The sequence below is a fragment of the Urocitellus parryii genome, chromosome 3 (assembly GCF_045843805.1).
Source record: "Urocitellus parryii isolate mUroPar1 chromosome 3, mUroPar1.hap1, whole genome shotgun sequence".
Lineage (NCBI taxonomy): Eukaryota > Metazoa > Chordata > Mammalia > Rodentia > Sciuridae > Urocitellus > Urocitellus parryii.
The window spans coordinates 207782684-207808028 of record NC_135533.1 but is presented as its reverse complement, the minus strand read 5'-3'; the positions used below and the strand labels follow the sequence as shown (position 1 = coordinate 207808028).

At 39.8% G+C, this 25345-nt stretch overlaps 1 protein-coding gene and 2 pseudogenes across 1 annotated transcript; 1 reads left to right on the top strand and 2 right to left on the bottom strand.

The window, feature by feature from the left end:
* Nucleotides 1-2720: 2720 nt before the first annotated feature.
* LOC144253847 (olfactory receptor 7A17-like) lies at nucleotides 2721-3684 on the bottom strand (annotated as a pseudogene).
* A 7068-nt stretch (nucleotides 3685-10752) lies between these two features.
* LOC144253846 (olfactory receptor 7A10-like) lies at nucleotides 10753-11721 on the bottom strand. Its single transcript, XM_077796510.1, has one exon. It carries the CDS (start codon nucleotides 11719-11721, stop codon nucleotides 10753-10755), a length of 969 nt encoding a protein of 322 aa, XP_077652636.1.
* A 5375-nt stretch (nucleotides 11722-17096) lies between these two features.
* LOC113178298 (olfactory receptor 7A17-like) lies at nucleotides 17097-19188 on the top strand (annotated as a pseudogene).
* Nucleotides 19189-25345: the final 6157 nt, after the last annotated feature.

Here is a 25345-nt window from a genome sequence, read left to right as displayed (position 1 = left end):
GGCAAGATCTGGAAAATTGAAGTTTAGCCAGAAATGTGTGTGTGATGTTGGGGACAAGGAAGATGTGGTTGTTGAAGAGGTTACTGTCACTAAAGTGAAGCTATGTATTTTGCACAGAGACAATAGGAAATATACCTTGAAAGCATCTCAGAAATCAACAAGACCACATCCACTTCAGGATCAAGGGTATAAAATGAAAATTCTAGTGAAAAATCAAAACTATACCAACATTGCATCTCATTCCAGTGAGAATGGCAATTATCAAGAATTCAAGCAACAATAAATGTTGGTGAGGATGTGGAGGAAAAGATACATGCATATCTGGTGTAAAAAAGACACTATGAAATGTGTAGCTCAAAAATCACTGCTGCAAGTTTGCCAGCATTCCTTGTCTGGATCATTCTCATTAACAAGAAAACTAACCCATAGAGCAATGGCACAATATGGCCATAAGTGGGTTTGAGACATAAGACGTTGTGATACAACATTGTGGCTGGGCCTCAGAATCACAATGCAGAGACTCTCAGCTGATTAGGCCCAGGAGGCCAGGAGGGCTCAGGATGCCTTTCCATCTCCTCACAGTGGCATTGGAGGTAATTCTCTGGTTTCAGAATGGATGGATGTGCAGCAGTAGCCCCTGGGAGGATATATAGCATAGAACATATGTCAGTTATAATATTCTGCTGCTTCTTATTTTTAGCATTTCTTCGAATGTTTAAAAACAGTATTCATAATTGCTCTAATTTCCAAATTCACTTTGGGGAATTGTAAAAAGCGGCTAGACTGAAGTTCCTTTCATGGCAACCAGAGGAGGTTGAAAGGATGTGGAGATGGTGGAGGAGGACCTAGGACCCTGAATCACAGGACCAGGCAGGAATTGGACACAACTGCAAGTCATTCTGTGATTGGGAAGATGGAAATCCAAGCACAAGAAAGACCTGTGATAGCTGATATTGATACTGCCCATTCACTGCTCCTTTAATAGTTGTGATAAAATTTGGAAAAGAAGAGTATTTAATTTAGCACAATGGGAGGAGTGATATTTGTAGGCAACACTGGAAATTTCCAAGCAGAAACACTATGCTTGAAATAATTCAATAATTAAACATGAAAGATGTCACCGGTCCTTAACTCCAACGAATAACTGCCTTCCTCATGAACACCAAACATGCATACATTAAATGAGTTAATATACAGCATGAAAACAAAATATTTTACACGATAATACCATGCATGATTTGAAGTTCACTTTATCATATTTCAGGTTTTCTCCAACTGGAAATACACAGGCAGCTTTCGGATTTTGAACTGGTGAATATTCTAGATGTGTAGAAAAGCATGACACTGGGATCTCAGTCACACCACGTGGGATGCTGTGTGTGTAGGTGCAGGACCCAGAAGCCGCCAACCTGCTTGTGATTGGATGACTTTGTTCTCTGCTTTTCAGTTTTGCTGTTTCTTGTAATGCACACACTAATGCTTAAAAAATAAAGACTATTTTAAAGACCTGAAAAGAAATTCTCTTTCCACATAGACTCCAGGTGCAGACATATCTTTGATAATCACTTTTTATGAGTGATGATAGCACTGTGGAAAATAAGCTGAAAAAGGAACACAGGCCTCATGAGAATAAAACCTGAGACATTTACAAAGTGTGCTTGGATACTAAAGTCTATGTATCTGATAGAGTGGAAAACTAGAGAAATTCAAAGAAAGTTCAACACATTTACTACAGGATTGCCTAGACATCCTAAGTTACCCAAAGCAGTATTCTCCATAGGAGTAATACAACTCATAACTAAAATGACAATAACCACCAAAGAATTACTTGGTATGATATATATGTCATTGGTGAAAATATTATTTTTAGAAATATGGGTTGATCTGTTTTAGTTTTAGCAATAAAACTCATATCTAAAATTACAACAACAACCAAAGAATTACTTGGTATGATATATATATATATATATATATATATATATATATATATATATATATCATTGGTGAAAATATTATTTTTAGAAATATGGGTTGATCTGTTTTAGTCAGTGACCAAAAGACCTCACAAGAAAAATTTTAGAGGAGGAAAAGCTTATTTGGTGCTCACTGTTTCAGAAAGTTCATCCTACAGACAGCTGACTCCATTTCTCAAGTCTCCTCATGGCAGAAGGGTGTGTCAGAGGAAAGCAGCTCAGGACATTGGCACCAGGAAGGAGAGAGAGAGAGAGAGAGAGAGAGAGAGAGAGAGAGAGAGAGAGACTGCAGACATGGGAAAAATATACATATACACCAAAGAGACACCCCGTGGACCCGCCTACTCCAGCCACACCCTACTTGCCTACAGCTATCATCCATTAACCCATTCAGGCGAGTTAATGCACTGACTAGGTAAAGAATCTTATAGCCCAATTATTTGACTTCTAAACTTCCTTGCATGGTCTCACACCTGAGAGTTTGGGGGACACCTACTACCTAAACCATAACAACCTTTGCATAAAATGAAATTTCCAAATACATATGATTCCAAGTATGAAAACTTGAGAAGAAGAAAAATGATGAGAAAAATATATATCGGATTATCAGTGAGAGCCCAAAGCTTGGTGAAGAATATTTCTTAAATTGCATACAGAAGTTGCAGTCAAAGAAAAGGAGCAAGTTCAACTCCCACAATCTGATCAAAGTAGTCACAGTTCCTGGGTCTGAGTATTTGAGTTCTGAAATCATGAGAATTGATTCAATGACCCTTTTATAGTTTCCCTCCAAAAGACGATTTTTAGAGCGCTCTTGATGCCCTTATTCCTCAGACTGTAGATGTAGGGGTTCAGCATGGGGGTGACCACACTGTACATCACTGAAGCTATAGTACTTGAGTGTGAGTTTTGTGTCACAGAAGAACTGAGGTACACACCTATACTTGTGCAGTAAAATAAGGAGACCACAGAGAGGTGAGATGCACAGGTGGAGAAGGCTTTGTACTTGCCCTGAGCTGATGAGATTGCACGGATGGAGGGGACTGAGACGATCTTGGAGTAGGAGTAAAGGATACCAGTAAGGGGACCAACAGCCAGCAGCACAGCTGAAAAATACATCACCATGTCATTAAGAAAAGTGTCAGAACAGGCATGGTGGAGCACCTGGTTAAGTTCACAGAGAAAGTGGGGGATGTCCAGGTGTGTGCAGAAGGTTAGCCACAGCATCATCAAGCTGTGTAACAAGGAATGCAGGCCACTGATGATCCAGGATACCAGAACCATCAGCATGCAGAACCTGGGGTTCATGATGACTGTATAGTGCAGGGGGTGACAGATGGCCACATAACTGGTCATAGGCCATTATGGTCAGCAGAATGATGTCCAACCCTGCAAAGAGTAGGAAAAAATACATTTGGGTGATGGAGCCTGCATAGGTAATGGCCTTGCTCTGTGTCTGGATGTTCACCAGCATCTTGGGGATGGTGGTGGAGGTGAAGCAGATGTCCACAAAGGACAGGTTGGAGAGGAAGAAGTACATGGGCGTGTGCAGGTGGGAGTCTGAGATGGTGGCCAGGATGATGAGCAGGTTCCCCAGCACAGTGACCATGTACATGGACAGGAAAAGCCCAAAGAGGAGGGGCAACAGATCTGGGTCCTCTGAAAATCCCAGAAGAAGGAATTCTGAAATTTGTGTGTCATTCCTCAGTTCCATGTGGTTGATGTGACTATCACAGGAACATGAGAAAGAGAGAGAGAGAGAGAGAGAGAGAGAGAGAGAGAGAGAGAGAGAGGCATTACTAATCTTTTTAGAATTTCTATTTCACTGTTCAGAAATTACCTTTATATTTCATTTATGAATCTGATCACCTTTAATGCATCACCTTGCATCTCTGATTAGAAATTCCTTTCCAATTCTCCACCTTTCTTCAAGGAGTCATGTATTCTAAAATTGTATGAAGAAATTCTTTAAATAATGATGAAATCATGCCATTTGTTATCCAATGGGTGCATCTGGAGAGCATGATGCTAAGTGAAATAGGCAGGCTCAGATGTCCAGGGCCTGAAGTTGTCTCTCATATGAAAGCTAGAGAGAGAGAGGAATGTTTTAAAAGGGGTCGAACCCAGGAAAATAGAGGGTAGAGCAGTGGCGAAAAGGAAGGGCATCAGAGCAAGGAGAGGAAGGATCCATAAAGGGAGGAACTGCTGAAAATTTTTGACCCAAATATGCTATGTGTATGTGTGAATATGTCACAATGATTTCCACTTTCATACATCACTATAATACGCCAATTAAAAAAATAATAAAAGAAAACCAACAGAGGGTGAGGGGAAGGAAGGATGAAAGGGAGGAGGTAGTACCAGGGATTATGATGGAGCAATTTATGATATAGGCATCCATAACTATGTCCATATGAACCCGACAAGTAAGTAAAGGCCTCTACAAAATTCTGCACACCCCAAGACAGTCATGTCCTTTCACATTGAATAATACTCTGCATAACACGTTCCTAGGGACACTGTGTCATGACCAAATTTATTTGATTATGATCTGTTTGCCATTATATTGCAGGTTACAAATGAGCAGTAGATTTCACGTTATTTATTCAGCATTGTATTCTCAGAGAAGTATATGAACCAGTATGCATTGTGTAAAAATGCATTTAAAGGAAAGGAAAGTATTAAAACAAAAAGAATGGCAAGGAACAGAACCAGGTTAAATAGAACGGTTTAAAAAAAAACTCTATTAAACAAAAATTGAATGAAGCATTGACCATGAACTGAAACAGATATAACATAGGAATTCTTTAATGATATCAATGTGGACTCCTAATTAAAATGGTAAGTATTTAGAAATAAAATAAAATAATGTTACTAGAATGTTCTAGAACATACAAATGTTATTATTTGTTAGTGAGTCAGAAATTAAGTCTCAGTATACTTGAAAAGATTGTATTTCACTTGAGCTGGAAAAGGTTTAGTAGTCCCATAAAAGCTGACATAAATGACTGCCTACACAGAGGAGAATGAGGTTGGTCCCAATGTCACGCCTTCTTTTTAAAAAATCAGAGAAAGACTGAGTAAGAAAATAAAGAGTGTGTTTTCTTGGAACATCAAGAAACCATCATGAAAAGCTCATAGATGGGCAAAATCAATTTGAATAGGCAAGAAACTCAGACATGAAAAAACGTATTGAAATGCAATTTAAAACTTTTTATGGACAAAAAGTATTCTTCAAAAATGAATTGAATAAAATAACCTATAAAAATACCTGAAAATGCTGATGAATGTTGAAAAGCAGGCACAGATTGATAACAGAAAAATTGAAATGGTGATTGGGATTAAGAATATTTGCTCAAACTTACTAGTAATTGAAGGAAGTGGTAGTAGTAAACCTTTTTCAAACCTATCTATGTGGGGAAATTTTAACCTGTCACATTATGAGGTCCAAGGTTTAAACAGGAGCAGAAATAGAAGTGTTATATTAATTTGGGACAATATCTACAGGCGACGATAAGTATGAAAAATTCAGATAATTTTCAACTCAAATTTTCTAAGTTAAGGGAATATGGACATTCTGGGTGAGATGATCAACGGTGGTCATGTCTGTCCTGTACCCTGTAGGATGTTTAACAGAACATTCTGGTCCACTCACCCTTTTCAGTGTCAGTCAAAATCATCTCCAGCTAGTTCTCAATGTCCCCTGGGGGGGGAAGTATATCTTATTGAGAGCCACAGTTTTAAATAAACAATCTCCAAATATCTTTGTATAAATCATGATAGATCATATCAATTTAATGAGGAAAAATACCAAAGGTCATCGAAAGAATAAATGTTGCTGTATACCATGACATTGTACATAGTCTATTAAATAAATTGCATTGCACTTGATGGGAGAAACTTCCTTAAGGTACCACTGAACAAGGCAGCAAGGCAGATGCACAGTAGAGAAGCAGGCTGCCCTAAACACAAGCAGGGTGCATGATGTGTGTAGAGGGCTGATTATTCATTGGTAGGAAAAGTGCAGGAGTTGAGCGAGTGTGTGACAACAAAGAATCTGTAAACTTTCACACATTCCCTCCAAGTACAATTTTACTACATTGTGGAACAAAGTGGCAAACCCTAAGTTGGTGAAAACTCCTATCCTTAAGTTTGAATAAGTGCAATTAAAAAAAAAAAACAGGAATGAAACCTTTTTGTACCTTCCACACCAAACAAAGTGTTCCCACAGAAATTTTCAAATACAGAAAAAAAAAAACTAACAAACTCAAGATATATTTAACATAATGCTTTGGGAAATACTTGCAATCAAAACTAGTAAGTGTGGTCCCTTTCTCCTACAAAATAACTTTTTAAATGTGAACATGAAAGAAGATACTGCAATATGATTGACACATGACTGTTGTTGCCAGGTAAGATTCGCAAGTCATCCATTGGTCTAATCTTATCAGTATACTCATATATGAAGGTATACTCATATATGCTCCATCTTAGAAATAAAATCGAAATGCCCTCATTTAAATGTTTCCATCTGTAGCAAAGGCCCTATTTCTCTATTCCCCTTAATTGCAAAGATCCTCGGGGGGAAAAATTATCTACTTTTACTGAAATGACAGTACCCCTCCCATACCCTCTTCAAATTGTGCTTTGATTACCTTCATTGCCAGTGATGACCCTGCAATACTGAGTTCATCTGACACTTCCCTCTTAGCATCATAAATATGTAGATTAATTAACTCAATAAATCAAGTGGGCAAACAGCCCTGATGACTGCCCTGTCTCAGTTCAGGGTGAGTCAGGTTTGGCTCAGAGGACCTCAGATGAGCACCCTTGGCATCCATTCTATGAACCTCTCCTGCCAGACTGGCTACATCTTGTACTGACCCGGATGAACACTCTGAGCAGAAGGGCTCTGTGTGGAAATCCGGATTCCTCTCTGAACACTTGCAGATGAAGATTGGAGACCCAGAAAAGACAGGAGGAATGAGTCAAGCATTGGTCTCAGAGCCAGACTTTAGACCTCAGAAAGAACAATCACATCCTGCCCTGCCCAAGGTCAAGTATTCTGAGAGAGCACAGCAGAGGAGATATACACAGCTCCTGAGACTTCTCATTAGACCTTTCTATTGCAACTCCAACCCAGGGGCACCTCATTCCTCTGTGGGACTTGATTCTACGCAAAAAAGATTTCTCTCCCCTGCAGATTCTCTGTTCCCAAGAGACCAGGTGAAAATCCAGGGGAATCCATTATTTTTACTTCTTCTCCATTAGCTTTTCTGCCTTCCAGAGCTCTAACCTCCTAACATCTAATCCCAGCCCTTATTTAAAGTTTTCTTCCAAGCCTGACGCTGAGGTACCTGCTTTAATGAGGCCTCTTGGATCCCCAGAGCCCTGTATGTGTTGGGGACACAGATGCATACTTACAATACATACTTACAATGTAAAGAACAATTATTTACTCCTTGATTTAGAAAATATTTAGCAATTTTAAGTAATACACTCGAATCTTTTTATGCATGTTGCCCTGAGATTAGTATCTTACATATATTCTCATTTGTTTTTCACATTTTGTGAAAACCTCCAGACACATGCACCTGTTGTCTACATGCACCTCACATCTGACCTCCAGTGGTCAAATGTTGGGTTGGTACCTCAGTATCTGCAAATAGTAGCTTACAAGTACCTGAAGATCCCACCTGCTGTATGAAGCTGATATGAGGAGCAAGTTATGTTTTAGAGTTCACAGAGAGTCACATGGTACAATAAGATCATCTCCATATCAAATCCATATCAGTTCCACATCAGCTATTGAGAATATATTCCACATTTACTAAGCTCCTTATGATACCAGGTAAGTCTCTTGGGGAGTTAAGTGGGTCCAGAAATGCCCTGCTCCTGGGAGTCAGCAAATTGTGATCATACAAGTTGACACACTTGGGGTGCAGCACTGTGGGCCCCTACCTGCAGGAGACTTTTACTACAGATTCCACATTTCACTCATTAGTGGTCTGTTCAGAGATTCTATTAATGATGGTTCAATATCTGAAGGTGGCATATATCCAGGTTGTACATGTCCAGGTATTTATCCATTTCTTCCTGATTTTCCAATTTGTGAGGGTTTAGTTATTTTTATAGCCTCTGATGATCCTTTGGGTTTTTGTGGACACAATTGGCAGGGTCCACATGGCTGGAAATAGCAGGTGCTCAATAGACATTCAGGTTCCACGCATAAAGAAACAATACATGTTTAAGGAGACTGGAATACCAATAACCCTGATTTGATTATTGATAAATTCCTTTCAAATTATTACGGTATCCCATAAAGATATGCAATTATTCGTCCAACAAAAAAATGAACTTTAAAACACTATGTCATCTGCTGATGGGTTATTTGACTTCTTGCTTTCTAACTTAGATACTATTTCTCTTGTCTAAATTGCTCTTGATAGAACTTCCTGCACCCAAACAAAACACACATTGGGTTTCCTATCTCAATGACTTGAAGGTAATAAAATATTGTTCTTTTTAGTTGTTAATAAGTGGAAAGAATCAAACACACACAGCAGCCCTTATAATTAAACTGTTTGACAGAATGTATTGACAGCTCTAAAAATATCCACATTCTGGTATTGAGGAAAAAGCCAAGATTAGACAGAAACTGGAAAGGCAATTTAGCTGTGTTTTCATCGAGAAAAACTGGGCAAGACTATTTTATGTTACAGGAAGTAAAAGGGAAATTTTGACTTGCTTTTTATTATGTACCAAAAAACATTGTTTTCAAAACATGGTAAAATTAGCCTAAATCTAAATTAACATCTCAGCAAAGCCGAATTATTACAAAATCTTCAATCAAATTAAAAAGTATTATATAATGAACATCAAAAATCCATGGGGAAGAGAAGGATTTTGAAATGAGTGGTGCTTGGATGATTTGTTGAAATAAAGTTTGATTTGTTAACATAAATAACCATAATCAATTGAATTTGGAGTACAGAGTCCAAGAGGATACACATTTTGAAGAAATGGAGGAAATATAGGAGTAGAACTGAGAACATGTTCAATGGTCTCAATTGCCCTGAAGTCATGCACATTCCCAGGATATTATTTTTCATGAAGTACGGTTCATGCAGACAGACAAATTCTGCATCTTGTTTCTCATATGCAGTTTTTTTAAAGGTAATTGAAATGTGTACTAGTGATTGGGAATATGTACAGAGGTTGGGAAATGGTTCAGTGGGAGTTTAGAGAGCCAGCACCCAGAGATGTCGACACAATGAAATAAGTTGTATTTTTCAACAGCCTGAAAGGGTGATTATCCTAGAAAGTAACCCATTGTAGTTGTGAACAATGAGAAAAGAGGATCTCAAAATCTCCAAACAGAATGATGGAAATAGGATCATTTGATTCACACTTATTTACATGTATTGGAAACAATACACTGTTTCCCATAACTATGTAGAATTATTAAATTAATCAAATAAAATTTTAAACTTTTAAAAATAAATATGTGTTGGGGTTTGAGTGTGCAGAGTTTAGCTCCCTCAGGCCTGACATTTTGCAAGAGTTGTGGCTGTGATTTAGGTCAGCTGAGGCAAACCTCAGTTAGGAGGAGGAAAAGTTCTCTTCCCCTTATCGCAAGTCACGAGTTCTGCATGGTTTGGCCAAGAGGAAGAAGCTTCCTGCATACTTGTCCTGGGAACAGTACATTCCAAAGAAACAAATGCATCCTCAGGGGATTAGATAATGTCTACAAAGAACTTTGGGGGGTGCTTATCAAATGAACAGGAACGATCTGAGTTTAGCTCTGTGTACCCACTGAGGCGTGGTGTTTGGGCAATGCGGGTAAAGTGTTATTGAAGAATTGCTTGCTTTGTTAGAAGAAGAATATAAAAGGAACTTGCAAATAAACCTCAGCATGCAGTCGCAACTGCTGCCTTTGCTCTGCATCCCCTGTGTCCTGGTTATTTCGCACGACCCTTACCCAGGGACCCGAATGCTCTAGACGTTCACAAATATGAATGATAATTATCCTGGTTTGATCATTATACAGTATATATATATATACATTATATATACAGTATATATATATATATATATATATATATATATACACGTATATATAATCAAATTATAGCCCCATATTTTTGTATAATTAAGATATTTTCAAAAATATTTTTAAAAATGTTCATGTTGAAAATATTGTTAAGATACAAAGCCTTAGAGTACAATATGTAATATATTGTATATTAAGGAAAAGTGACTTGCTTTGGTAACATTTTGCTATCTATGTAAATCCCATAATACCATGTTATAAACCTCAAATATACACGAGAATATTTAATTCAAATATAAACAATATTAAGTTAAATTCAAAATAGCAAACAGGCATATGCAAATTATTTCAAACCAATTAGAATTTTAAAAACACAGAATGGTCTAATAAGTTTGTGACCCAGTGATTTAGAAGAATAAATTCAAGTGGCTCATAAATGTGAAAAGTGCTCAATTTCATGAATGTACAAAGAAAATCACCTTAAGCTATCAAAAGTATAAAAGCAAACTTTGGTGTTTGCTTTACACCTAAGACTGCAACATCCTGAGATGGAGCACTTCTTTCTTGGGGAGAAATCCAGAAGCAGGAGTTTGTAATACGTAATTGAGTTATATGGAGAAACTGAAATCAAAGAAAGTAAAACTACAGCAGTAAAGTAGAAAGAGCAAGTTCTCCTTCCACCTTCTGGTAGGACCCCAGTTTCTGGCTCTGAGGCTCTGAGCCCTGCAATCATGGGCACTTCTTCAGACTCAGCACAACTGATGCTTTCAGTTTCTCTTTCTCACAGAGTCTTCTCAGAGCACTCTTGATGTAGTTATTCCTCAGACTGTAGATGAAGGGGTTCAGCATGGGGGTGACCACGCTGTACATCACTGAGGCTGTTGCAATAGAGTGTGAATTTTGTGTAACAGCAGAACTGAGGTACACACCCAGGCCTGTGCCATAAAATAAGGAGACCACAGAGAGGTGAGATGCACAGGTGGAGAAGGCTTTGTACTTGCCCTGAGCTGATGAGATTGCACGGATGGAGGAGACTATCTTGGAGTAGGAGTACAGAATACCAGCAACAGGACAACCAGCCAGTAGCACAGTTGCAAAGTATATCACGACATCATTTAGAAAAGTGTCAGAGCAGGCACGGTGGACCACCTGGTTAAGTTCACAGAAAAAATGGGGGATATCCAAATCTGTGCAGAAAGACAGTCGCAACATCATTAAGCTTTGCAACAATGCATGTGACATACTCACAACCCAGGACACCAGAACCAGCCACACACAGAACCAGGGCTTCATAATGACTGTGTAGTGCAGGGGGTGACAGATGGCCACAAAGCGGTCATAAGCCATTATGGTCAGCAGAAAGATGTCTACCACTGAAAAGAGCAAGAAGAAATGCATTTGGGTGATGCAGCTTTTATACCCGATGACTTTGCTCTGTGTCTGGATGTTCACCAGCATCTTGGGGATAGTGGTAGAAGTGAAGCACATGTCCACAAAGGACAGGTTGGAGAGGAAGAAGTACATGGGCGTGTGCAGGTGGGAGTCTGAGATGGTGGCCACGATGATGAGCAGGTTCCCTAGCACAGTGACCAGGTACATGGGGAGGAAAAGTCCAAATATTAGGGGCTGCTGTTCTGGGTCCTCTGAAAACCCCAGCAGAAGGAATTCTGAAATTCTTGTGTCATTTTCTGTCCCCATGTATTTAATGTAACTGGGGAGAGAGAGAGAAAGAAAAGAGACATGAAGCAACTATGCAATGCTAACCTGATGGGAATGCAGTCATTTCTATTATGCAGTTAGGACACCAATGTCTCAGTTCTGGTGTGACTCTCCTTTTCTTCAGGGATCCCTCTGTCATCTCTGATCTGGAATACCTGTCTTACTCTTAGCCTTTCCCCCAAGTATTGGGGATTTGACCTTTTCCCATGTATTTGAGGCATATCATTTAGTGACCATCATGTTCCAGGCATGGTCTAGGCAGTGATTGGTCAATGCTAAAAGACAAATGTTCCTTTATCTAATGATGGAGGAAGAGTACACACAAATGTCAAGAAATGATCCTGTGGCATGCCAGAAGTTAACAGGTTCTCTGAAGAACAAAGGGCAGATGTGAAGGAGATTGCGGAGAGAAAGTCTTCTTCTCTGCTGAGTGTTCAGGAAAGACAGGCAGAGGCTGGCACTGGAAAAGAGACCCAGGAAGAGTCAGGAGGATCCATGGAGTCATCTGTAAAAGAGTGTGTCTGGAAAGGAGAAAGCTAGTGCAAAGGTCCCAAGGGAGGTGCCTGTTTCAGATGTCCAGGGTCAGCAAGGACTGTGTGACCAGTGGAATAAGAAAGGGGGAGAGGGATGTGAGCTGGTGTTAGAGGATAATGAAGCTCACAGTGACCTCATTGCTGCTGAGTGCTCAGCCCCAAGGAGACTGTGGGCACATATTGCATTTGCATTTTAAGTTGGTTGCCAGGATGCCTTCTGAATAAAAATTCATCCCTTCGTTATTTCCATCTGTTGTTTTATCTTCTGGTATTTGGGTTATGGGTTATGTTTTGCAATATATTGAGCCTAGAAACTAAAGACACACACACACACACACACACACACACACACACACACATGATATGGTCTTCTAGGGCAATGTTAAGAGTGGCTTCCTGTCATGCCCAGGGCACTCTTAGGAAGGAGTAAACACCAGGAAATCTGTTGATATTAACTTATCTTTATCAGGTTGGACAAATAGTACCCATAAATTCCTGTTATTAAATATTCCATACACATGTCATCCTGGAGTTCTTTTTGGCTTTGGCCATTTTCTGCCCTGAGTACAAGGAAACATCAGACAGGTTGGGCATGTAGCTCTGTGATAGCCCACCTGGCTGTCATGTGCAAAGCCCTGGGTTCCAGCCCCAGCACAGGAAAAATAAAGAAAAAGAAAGAGGAAGGGAAGGAGGATTGACCCTGGGTTTCATCCCCAGCACAGCATTACAAGAAAAGCAAAACCCAGGAAATATAAAAACTCTTCAAAATAAGCAGAGAGCCAATGAAATGGCTTAAATGGGGGAAAAGCTCTAATAAGCTTGGGTGGACTTGGAGAGAAAGTAAGAAAGAAATAAAATTCCTCATCTATGGCTGCATCCCAAGTCATTGTATCTGTTAAGGATCTGGGGTAGGGAGGGGGAGCATGGAGGAATAGATGAATTCTAGATAGGGAAGAGGGGTGGGAGGGAAAGAGAGTGGGCAGGGGGTTAGCAAGGATGGTGGATGTGATGGACATCATTATCCAAAGTACATGTATGAAGACACAAACTGGTGTCAACATACTTTATATACAACCAGATATATGAAAAAGTGTACTGTAAATGTGTAATAAGAATTGTGATACATTCTGCTGTCATTTATTTTTTAAATCAATTTAAAAAACACAAAATTCTCAAAAACAAACGTAATAATAATATTTTTTGTGCCAATATAGTTGAAGATTGATATACCTGGGGAAAAAGCAAATAATAACTTATCTTTATCAGAGGAAAGAAAAAAGAAAAATTCAAAACAGGAAAACAAAATTTGTACATTTTATATAAAATATAAAGAGATGTTTTCCTGTGCCATTTAAAACTGATTTGTCTAATTGGGATTTATGTTTAATTTCATTTTAATTGACACACATAATGGTACATATTTAAGAGTATAATGTGGATTTCAGGACATGTATACATTGTGCAATGATCAAATCAGGGTAATTAACATATCCATTACCCCAAATATTAATCATTGCATTGTGCTGAGGATATTCAAAACTCCTGCTCCTGGTGATTTTGAAATATATGATTCCTATTTGTTAACCACAGACACACTACTGTGAAAATGATTACCAAAGTTGACGCAGCTGCCTAACTGGGAATTTGTGCTCATTTATCAACTCTTCTCCACTTCTGTTCCCCTTCCTCTCCACACTCTCTGGTAGCCACTGTTCTCTCCACTTCTGTGAGATTAACGTTCTTTGGATTCCACAGTGAAAACCAATTGGTATTTGCCATTGTATGAAGTAAGCCAGATGCTAAAAGACAAATACCAACTGGTGACTATGGACAGTAGTGGTTAAGATGGACCCCTCTCCACGGACTCGCATGGTGTCTTTCTGTGTTATTCCTGGGCTTTCTGTTTGGAACTCCGGGGACAAACCCAGTGGGCACCCTCTAGTTCACAGGTTGTAGTGCTCAGTCAACAGGAAAAGGACTCCTAACAGCATATTCTATAAACTCCTGCACACATCATGACAGGACCGTCTTTCACAATGAATAAAATCCTGCATGTGGCCTATCCCCGAGGCCATCACAGCACACACTTAACACAAGGTACAACTGTCTTTGGCCTCATGAGGCAAGATCCAAAGAGCTGACTTCACCTGTGTGGTTCGCCTTCCTGTTTTCACAATGGCATGTGCACACATTATCTAGAGTCAAATTAAAGTAAAGGAAGGTTGTCTAACCAAAAGAATGGCAGGGAAATAAAACTGGGCTAAACTGAAAGGTTTTAAAAAACTGTTAAATAAAATGGAATGGAGCATCAAGCAGTATGTGAATGAAGATATATAATAAAAAATAGTTTGATGTGATCAAATGGATTTGTAATTAAATCAGCAGAGACTTAGACATAAAAGATTATAATCAAAGATTTTCCTCAGATTGTGCGGCTGGTTAGTTACTATTTGTTAGATGAATCAGGAATTCAGCCTCGGGATATACAGACACTGAAAATAAGACAGGGTTGTATTTCTATTTAATAGAAGGAACATTGAAAGGTTCTTAAAAGACTGACATAAATGGCTACCTGCCCAGAAATATTGAAGGAGGCCCCCTTGCTCACGTCTCACAACAAATCTGAAGAACTTAAAGACTCAGTATGAAAATAAACAATACATTCTAGAGGAACATTGGGGAAATGACATATAAAACTTATGAGTGGGCAAAATCATCTAAAATAAGGCAAGAAACTCAAAAGTAATAAGATACACATATTTTACTAAATAGAATCTAAAATTTTTGGTGGTCAAAATAATCATTCCCAACGTTAATAAAGAAAAATAAACTGGCAAATTCCACCCATCATAATACTGATAAATGTCGAAAATGGGCACCTGATAATAACAAGAAAATTGAATGTGGAAGCAAGACAAAAATAAGGAAAAAGGGGGCATTGTGTGAAAATAGAAGAGCAATCAGGGAGCAGAAGAAGGGATTGAGGGGGAGGGAGGAGGGATGGGGAAATGGAGAAACTGTGGTTGAATCTGACCTCAATTTCCTGTGTACCTATGTGAATGTACCAGGGAGTTTACCATCATGGAGATCCACAAAACTCTAATTAAAAATAAATAGAAGAGGAAAGGGAACAGGTGGAGGAATGAAGGAGGGAAAAGGGAATTCCTGGGCACTGAATTGGAGCTAATTGTAATTCATGCTTGTATAATTACATCCAAATTAATGCTAATGCTATGTAGAACTAAAACAACCTAATAAAAAAATGAGCAGATAAAAATGCTGCTCCATCTCGGAAATTAAAAAATGCCTCCTTTCATTTGGGTCCCTCTACAAATAATGCACATTTCTCTTTTCCATACAATTGTTTGACACATGCTCTGCTTACACTGAAACCACTCCCTCTTCTGATGGGGCTGCTTTTTCCCTCACCCCATGGTCATCAAGGACCTGCCTGGCATTGCTGAGCTCACTGTTCACTCCTGTTTTTAGCATAGTAAATACATGCATCACAGTATAATCAAATAATTGAGCAAACAACCATAGCAATCTATGGCTCTGGGCGAGGCTGGATTGGCTCCCAAGTGACCTTAGGGCCATGTTCTTGGCTTCCAGCCTGCTCTCTGATGCCTTCCTGCAGCACCTGCTGGGCTCTCAGACTCACCTGGGCAGGTTCTGAATGAAGGGTCTCATGGAACCAAATTCTTCCCTGGATGTGCGATGATGGAGACTGAAGCAATGTTCTCCAACTAGCCAGCAGGAAGGGGTCACACATCAGTCCCTGAGCCAGATGCCAGGCTCCTAAGTAAAAAAAGCTGTGTCTCATGCAATTCAAGTTTTAGGCAGCAACGGAAAAGGGCAGGGAGCTACCTCCAGCTCTGTGAGTCTGCTCATTAGGCATCATGTTCCTCTGGGACTTTGCTTTGCACTGGAAGCATTTTTTTTTTCTTGCTGATTTCTGCTCCCAAGACACCAAATTAAATTCCAAGGGAATCACTCTTTGTTTCTTCTTCTCCGTGTAATCTTCTGGCCTCCAGAGAGCTGAATTCCTAACACCTGACCCAACCCTGACTGAAAGTCTTCTCCAACACCTTGGATGGATGAACCTGTCTTGGCCAGGTCCTCAGGATCCACAAAACCTTAGCTTGTGTTGGGGACATAGCACCTGATATTTTGAGAAAATGGATTATTTTCTATGATCCTTGCATATGTAACACTTTTCAATACTTAAAAAATACCATGTTTGTAACCCATGTGGAGAGCGGTCATTGAGTCCTGTTTCTATAAATATTTTGATCATTCAAAGAGGTAGTTGGCTATTTTTATGGATGTAATCCTGAGGTTAGCAACTTATACGAACTCTTTGTTAGTTTTTACAAGAAGTTCATTCTTTGTGTTCTGTACCACCATGACCTCACTCTACATTCATACAAATCACGCTCAGGGTGGTTATGGGACCTACACAGTTGTGCCCAGTAGGAGTTAGACTCTCAACATGGAACAGAATGGAAACACCCTGAGGACAGGGTCTGCCTACTCTTTGCCACAGTGCTCAATAGACATTTGGGCTCCACACACAAAGAAAGAAATAATAAATGTTTAAGGAGATGAACATGCTAATAACCCTCATTTGATCATTGCATAGGGTATGCACAATTCAAATAATTCCTGTGCCCCATAATTATCTATAATTATGTGTCAATGGGAAATATGTAAAAAATCATGTCTTTTGCAAATGAGTAATTTGATTTCCTCTTTCCCAAATTTAGGTGGCCTCTTTCTTTCTCTTACCTACTTGCTCTGGCTGGAACTTCCAGTACTATGATGAGTACTACTGATGGTGGGCATGCTGCTCTTGTACCGGTCCTAGAGAAAAAGCTGAAAGCTTTTCAGTATGATGTAAGCTGTGGGTGTGTCACTGGTAGCCTTTATTGTGCTTAGGACCATTCCTTCTACACCTAATTTGTTGAGAGCTTTTCTGTAAAGTGATATTGAATTTTACCAAGTAGCTCTTTCTATACCTATTGAGATGATCAGATAGTTTTTGTTCTTCATTCTGTTGCTGTAATGTACCAAGAATGACTTATGTCCTTTTGTGCTTCAGATAGATGTTACTTGATAAGGGTGTCGTCATTTTAATGTGCTGTTGGATTTGGTTTGTCAGTATTTTATTGAGGGTTTATGCATTGATCTTCATCAGGGACACTTCCCTATAATCTTCTGTGTCCTTGTCTGGAGTTGGTATTAGGGTAGTGATCTCCTTATAGAAGGAGCTGGGAAGAGTTCCCATCTCTTTAATTTTGGAGGGAGGTTTAAGAAGCCTGCTGTTAGGTCTTCACCTGTTAGGTAGAACTCAGCAGCGATGCCATCAGGTCCTGGGTCTGGTTCATTCTCTCCACTCCTATCAGGCTGTTCAGATTTTTCATTTGTTCCTGATTCAGTCATGGTACATTTTCTGTGTCCAGAGATTGTTTTTTTTTCTCTTGGTGTTCCCATATACTGGCATATTTTCATGGTACTTTTTTGATTCTTTGTATTGCTATGGTGACAGCTGTCATTTCTCCACTTTCATTTGGTTTCACTTAATTCAGTGTTTTATATTTTTTAGTTGAAAGTGATTTTGTTCAGAAAAAAATCAAGTTAGTTTTTTGTTGATCTTTTTATTGTTTTGCTAGTCTCTATTTCATTGATTTCTCTTCAACTATACATATATATATGTATATGTATATGTATATTTTTTCTTTCTTCCTTCTGTTAACATTCATCTTTGGATACCAAATTAGGTTCTGTGTCTGGGTTTTCCAGACAGTGGGGGCTACAAAGGGAATTTGATTGCACTAAGAAGCCCAATTTGGCCATCACTAGAGAAGGAACCACAAAGCTAATGCCTCCTCTCCTTGGAACACCGAGTCCAAGCCCCAGGCAGCCAGGCTCTGGAGATGGCTGCAGACTCCTCACTTCCCCGACTGCTGCCTCTCCCCTGGAGACATTTGCTTTACATGGAACCAGAAAAAAACACTCTGGGACTTCAATATTTCTCCTCCAGGGACTTTCTGAGAAACCAGAGATTCAGTCGGTTCTCTCTGGGCAGTTCCTGTCCTTGTACCTGGTGACTATCTTTGGCAACCTGCTCATCATCCTGGCTGTCATATCAGACCCCCACCTGCACATGTCCATGTACTTCTTCCTCTCCAACCTGTCCTTTGTGGACATCTGCTTCAACTCCAGCACCATCCCCAAGATGCTGGTGAACATCCAGACACAGAGCAAGGCTGCATCACCCAGATGTACTTCTTCACTGTTTGGACTGCTGGACAACAGACTTCTTACTGTGATGGCCTAGGACCACTTCATGGCCATCTGCCGGCCCCTGCACTACACAGTCCTCATGAGCCCCAAGCTCTATGCTCAGTTCTCCTGAGCTGGCTCATCAGTGTGCTGGGAGCCCTTCCTGAGAGTGTGAGTGTACCGAGGCTCTCCTTCTGCACAGACGTGGAAATCCCACACTGTTTCTGTGAATTCCCTGAGGTCCTTAAGCTCACCTGCTCATACCTTCATCAGTAGCGACATATTGTACATAGTGACAGGCATTATGATTTATTTTTCCACCTCTTGCTGGGATTTTTTTTTTCTTATTCTAAAAATGTGGCTTCTGTCCTGTGGCTCTCCACAGCAGAGGGAAATACAAGGTCTTTTCTGCCTTCGGTTCTCACCTCTCAGTTGTCTCCCTGTTCTGCAGAACCTACCTGGGGGTCTACCTCAGCTCCACATAGACACACAACTCCTGTAAAGGGTGTTTGCCTCTACCCTGCACACTCTGGTCACCCCCATGGTGAACCCCTTCATCTACAGCCTGAGGGACAGGGACATGAAAAGGGCCCTGAGAACACGTCTGTGCAGACTGCTGACCTCATGATGACAGTGATACTGACCCTGTGCCTGGACAATTATCACCAAGGATGATGGAACAGGTGCTTCATAGTTTGAGTACCAAGTCACCTTGACTCTACTAAAATATAGATGCTTTGCTTATTGTGTTTATTGACAATTTATAAATATTCTGTTACAAAGGGTGTCTTTAATCCATTGCCATTTTGTATTTATTACTTTTCAATTTGTAGGAGAAATTAAATTCTTTGTTGGATGTACATGTGTGTTTCTAAACAATGCCTTCCTTTTACACTTTATTCATTGGGTCCTTTAATAAGCAATCTTATACATTTTACATTTTTTTTTTTGGTACCAGGAATTAAACCCAGGGGTGCTTAACCCCTGAGCCACATCCATAGCCCCTTTTATTTTATTTTTTGTTTTGTAACAAGATTCTGCCCATGTCCTGTGTGGGGAAGGAGTAGGTAACGGACACAAGTGTGGGCCAGCTGGAAATAAAAGCTAGAAAAGTAATATTAAAAAATAAAGACAAGAATTATATATTCAAAAGCGGGAACATTTACAGGGTTAGACAGACTTGTTGGGTCTGATCCTAACAAAGAGAAAATGCTTTATTCATAGCAGTATACACCAAAAGGACTCAGTAAGGAGCTTCTTTAGGAAAACAGGATAAGAGTGGGGGAAGCAGGTAGTTTCGTGCTTGGCAGGTTATGCCCATCTGTCCGGAGCTGTGTTTGAACCTGGGGCTGTGAGCTAAGGCAGGGTGCCATCATGATCTGGCATTTCTCAAACTGGGGAATTTCATCCAGGACTTCCCAGAAAAGGCCTTCCTGCCTGATGATGGCTCAAACAGACCCATAATTCACACACAGCTTCTGAAGGCTAAGTTGCTAGGGCCTCACTAAGTTGCAGGGGCTCTCTTTTAACTTGAGATCACCCTGCCTCAGCCTCCTGTGCCAGCAGGATTACTGGCTCCAGCCACGGTGCCAGCAATCTTATACAATCTTAATGAAGTTCAATTTTGTTCTTTTCAAAAATTCCCCTTCCTTTCTGTAGATCACAATTTGGATCATAAAAACTATTAGAGCTCAAAAGTAAACCATCCCAATTGTCTCCAACTTACCAGTTTTGGACTTTAAGATGATGTGAAGGTAATAGACGTTCAGTAGAAATCCTACTTTGCATTCTTTTATATCTTTTCCCAGGCTAGTGATATGTGACATAAAGCTGAACAGGAAAGAGCAACCCACAGCTCCCAGTCATCCACACCATCAGATGAAAACGTAATGAATAACTTGATGAACTAAGAAACATCATCTTCATAGATACTCTCAAGAGCTGACCATACTAAAACAGATTAAGAGTCCAAAATCCTGACTGTGGCTGCTTAAAGCCACCATGAGTGGATCAGAGATAGCATCCATGAGTCCAACACAGCACAGGGAGGTGGACTCAGGCCCTGAGCTGCCTGCCTGGGTCCTAGAAGGACGTCCACTCCACCACCCTCCCTGCCTCCCAAGAACAGCTGGACTCACTTCCTGTGCCAGGAAACCCTTGTGATGTCACAGTGACCTGAGCCAATGAGGAGCAAGGTGGTGGTCACCATGGCAGCTATCTGTGGAGCATCTGCTCTGAGCAGGTCATTTCCTGTGAGGTTTAACCTACAACTTAGTTCACAGAGAAACTGAAGAAGGAGGAATCTACCAAGTATATAAGGAGCCAAAGTCTATAAGTTTGATTTCCTGTCATAAAGGATGTATACAAGGGCAAGTGTCAACTTGTCTAGGCAGAAGATGAGCTACTGAGTCCACATCTGACCACCTAAGATCAGAACTGAGGTGGGTGGAGGCCTTCATGATGGAGAAGGCTTCAGAATGCCTGCACTTCACTCTGATGCTGGACCACAGCATCAATAATGGAATCACCGAAACTACATCTATATATACCCTTTATAATTATCAAGTGTTTCATTAATTGTTTCATTAATTCACATTTCTTGTTTTTTAAATTTGTTTTCTTAGTTGTAGTTGGACACAATATCTTTATTTTATTTATTTATTTTATGTGGCACTGTGGATTGAACCTAGCACCTTGCACACACTAGGTGAGTGCTCTACCGCTGAGCCACAACCCCAGCCCAGATGTTTCTTAACTTGTGTTCCAAGCATGACCATCCTTACATGTTCTGTAAAAAGCCTCATGAAGCAAAAGGGTAACTTCCCATGGTATTATTAATAAATGAATGCAGTCCTCTTCTTTGATGAAGGGGGAATAGCCATTTTCTGAAGATAATAATAGATGTGTTCCCTCTACAGCCAGTGCTTTGGGTTCCCAAAGACTAAGAGTCGGGTACCTCAGACTTAATACATCAAAAGTTATAGGGAGGTTAGAGGGCAGGAGACTTCATGGAGAAGGAGCATCAGAGACTGGATCCACCCGATTTCTAACCAGATGTCTTGGGACTATAAAAAGAGCAGGAAAAAGTTCCTTTCTGCTCTGACCAGTGTCCCATAGGGATATCAAGTGATCAGGGACTGAAGTAACTAGAGGAAATGTACCTAATGAGCAGACACAGGGAGGTATAATAGACACTCTGATGTCAATCAGAGGATACAGCCTTGGATCGAACAAGACATGGTCATTTCTTTTGAATCCTGAGTCAGGCTAGGCTCCAATGCTTCACTCCTTCATATCATCTCATATGGGCACAGGATTTCACTCTCCATCATCAACCAGCCAGGGAGGAATCCAGACTTTTACTGGGAGGCTGCTTTTCAGAGACAACATCCAGGTGAGTCTGAGAGCCCAGCAGGTACTGTAAAAAGGTTCAGCAAGAAGAGAAGGAGGCTGAGGCCACCTGAGAACTGAGCCAGCCCAGTCCAGAGCTGAAAGTCACTGTGTGCTTTCATCTCTAACTCATCTGCAATTTATTGGAAGTGTTTTAAAGGGTGTATTTCTGAGACTTGGAAGTGTGTAGATCATTGCTGACAGAAATGGAACTGCAGTTGGATGGGTCTGAATGAGGAAGTGGTGCATGGTATTATTGGGAAATATCCATGGAGGTTCACCATTAAGGAGTAATAAAATTGTGTACTAGGCATGGTGGGATATTCATGAAGCTAGGGTCTTTTCCTCTGTAGTTTTATCATGAAGTTTATTTAAGCCTGTTTTTCTCTTCATTACGAAGACCAGACTAATACTCTGCATGAAAAAAAAAAAAAAACTTCTTTGTAGTAAAAGTTCATGAGACACTTCAGAATACCTTCTCTCATGCAGGGTGTCACATTAAAAACAAATAAATTTTGTTTGGTAGGTAAAGAGACAACTAAGGGCTACAAAGTGAAATTCTTTCTCTACTGTTGATGCTGAATATATTTTGAAATTTGTTAGTTTTTTTCCTTCTCTTCGTGATTCCAAATTGTTTATGTAAGCTCTATGTTTTCATGGGGTCTGTTTTATCTTTTAAATCTCAAAGGAAGTACTGGAAGTTTTTTCCCACTGAATTTTCTGCTTGCCATCTGGTTCTCTTGTACACGTACAAGACGTGTTTTGGAAAAAGGGTATGTGAGACTTCATGAATCTTGTGTGACCAAATCTGCCAGTCACCTTGAGTCCTCGTCATCGAGTCACCTTTAAATTCAGAGAGTTCTTTTGCATCCTGATATCTGTAAAGTACCGTGTATACCTGTTGCCTTCTGATTTCATATCAGCTTTTCCTTAATATGAAAGTTTTGCCTTTTATGACTGCTTGTCTTTTATAAATAACCACCATCTCCTAACGTCTTGTGGAACATATTATTTTACACTTAACTAAGGATTGCCTACATCTTTTTAAAATAAGCATGCCTTTATACATACAAATATCAGTATATTTGGGGGATTCCCTTTTTCTAAAAAAAACATAAAAATTGGTTTCTTGAGGTTCTTGTGAGAAATAAGGAAGATCATGCATGTAATGAGTCCAGCTCACCCAGAGGGTAAGAACTCATGAAGGGAGCAATGGTGATATTTCAATCACTGTTATTAATTTCTTTCCTGTTGCCACTGTGTTCTGTGTCACAAGCACATTTCACTTCATTTATATGTAAGATGAAATTATAACCTTAGATATTGTTTCTTCCTTGCTCCTAAAAGATCTATTTTTATTATCTTATTTCTACATCTTTATCAATTAGATCTTGACTTGGAGATCCAGGTTGATGTGGTCAAATGATGGCTATTTTAATCGTTTTGATGAGAATTTATTTTAGGTTATTGCTGAATTTTATTTCATGCAGTTGTTTTAAGTGCATTTTACTAGCCTGATCCTTCTGTTTATTGTACAAACTTTTAAATTCTTACGTATTTTTCTATATAAATGCCCACCTTCATGAAAACACAAAAATGTGAACAAAGCAGGTAAGATATCTGCTCAATTGGATTTTACATTTTACTACCAAATGCTGCAGACAACAATGAAATAAATGCACCTATGTTATAACACCCTTGGGGATAAATCCTATGTGGAAGAGGATAGGTTGTTGTGACAGATGCAGGATTCTATAGATTGCTACAGAGTAAGCAGTCCTCAGAGCAGCTGCACTTGAACTCTTATGTTCAAAAGTAGGAATAATATTTCTATTTATTTTTTTATTTCTTATTGATTCATTTCTGTTACATACAACAGTGGGATACATTTTGACATAAGCACAAAAGCAAGGAATTTAATTTGCTCTAATTCAGTTCCGAGCACTTCCCTCCTCCCTCTCCCAAACTTTCCTATGTACATACATGAATATACCAGTGAATTCAACATAAGACACATTAAAAAAAGTATAAATACATCTCACAAAGTTTAGTAAAGGAAGGAAGCAGGGGGAGAGAATCATGCTTCTAACTGCTATTGAATTTGGTATTACTATGAATTTGAGGAGCATTTTGGCAACTATGTTTATCAGGAATATTGACCTGGAAGGATCTTTCCTTACAGAGCCCTTCTCTGTCCAAATTGTGACTCTCACAGTACAGACAACTGATCCTAACCCACAGAGAGAACTCAGGAGGGATTCAATTGGATTAACCAGATGCTTTTGAAATCAAAATAATGGGGGCTGAGGTTATGGCTCAGTTGGTAGAGTGCTTACCTCACATGCACAAGGCCCTGGGTTCAATCCCCAGCACCAACAAAAGAACAGTTGGCTTTAAATAAACTTTAAAAGAAAATCAAAATAATGCAAAATTGCACTTAAATGACTAAAATAGTCAAACTTTTGGATGCCGGAATATGATGGTGGTGATGGGGTAGTGGAGGACGGACACATGAGTTATTTTAATGGTTATAAAGTTAGACTTATATATGATGATGGGTTTCTAGATGCTTGCTCTGTGACTTACTGTCAAACACTAACTGTATGATATTGTGCATGTATGAAATTATTGTTAGGGTAAGTCTTATGTTAAATGCTCTTAGCCCAGGAAAAATGAAATAAAAACCAGAAGTGACACAAGGACACTCTGGGAATCAGTAGTTGTGTCTAAAACATGGGATGTGTGATGAGGTCACTAGGGTTTGCATATATCTAAATACATCCAACCATGCACACTGCACACGTGCAGTTCTTCATATATCAACTGCACCTCAACAAAGCTGCTTAAAACAAAGCAAAAGAGACAACGAGTGGTCCAAAGACCCTCTGCTTATTGAGAAACTTAATACCTCTGCAGAAGCAGCCAGGAGGCCAGCTCCTTCCTCGACATTCAGACACAATCTCTCCACCTCCCTCTTACTATCCTGGGTGCCTCTATGGCTCCCTTTGGAACTGGGGTGTATGCAGCGAGCCCCATCCTCAGGGCTGCGGCTCTGTTCACACCTCCAGGTGGGATCCTGCAGGCAAGCACAGGTTTCTGCAGACAAACACATGGGTCCCCTCCTCCTTGAAGACCCTTCAAGTGCCAACTTCTTTACCTGTATTTCCTGCACCCCTATAAAAAGTCACCCTTCCACCTACTCTCCCTATCACCTGTCATGTTTGATCCAGGGAAGTTGCACTGTGTATGTTGAACGATCACTGCTGCTTTTGTTTTTAACTCATACATGTTTATGAGATGCCATGAGCTGTTTCCATGTATGGATACATTCTATAATGTTTAAAAGTCTCTTTCTCTAAACATGTACCCTTTCATTATGGTGTAAACATTATAAA

Excerpts from the sequence above, each read along its gene's own strand:
- LOC144253846 (XM_077796510.1), bottom strand. The coding sequence starts at position 11,721 with ATGGGGACAGAAAATGACACAAGAATTTCAGAATTCCTTCTGCTGGGG.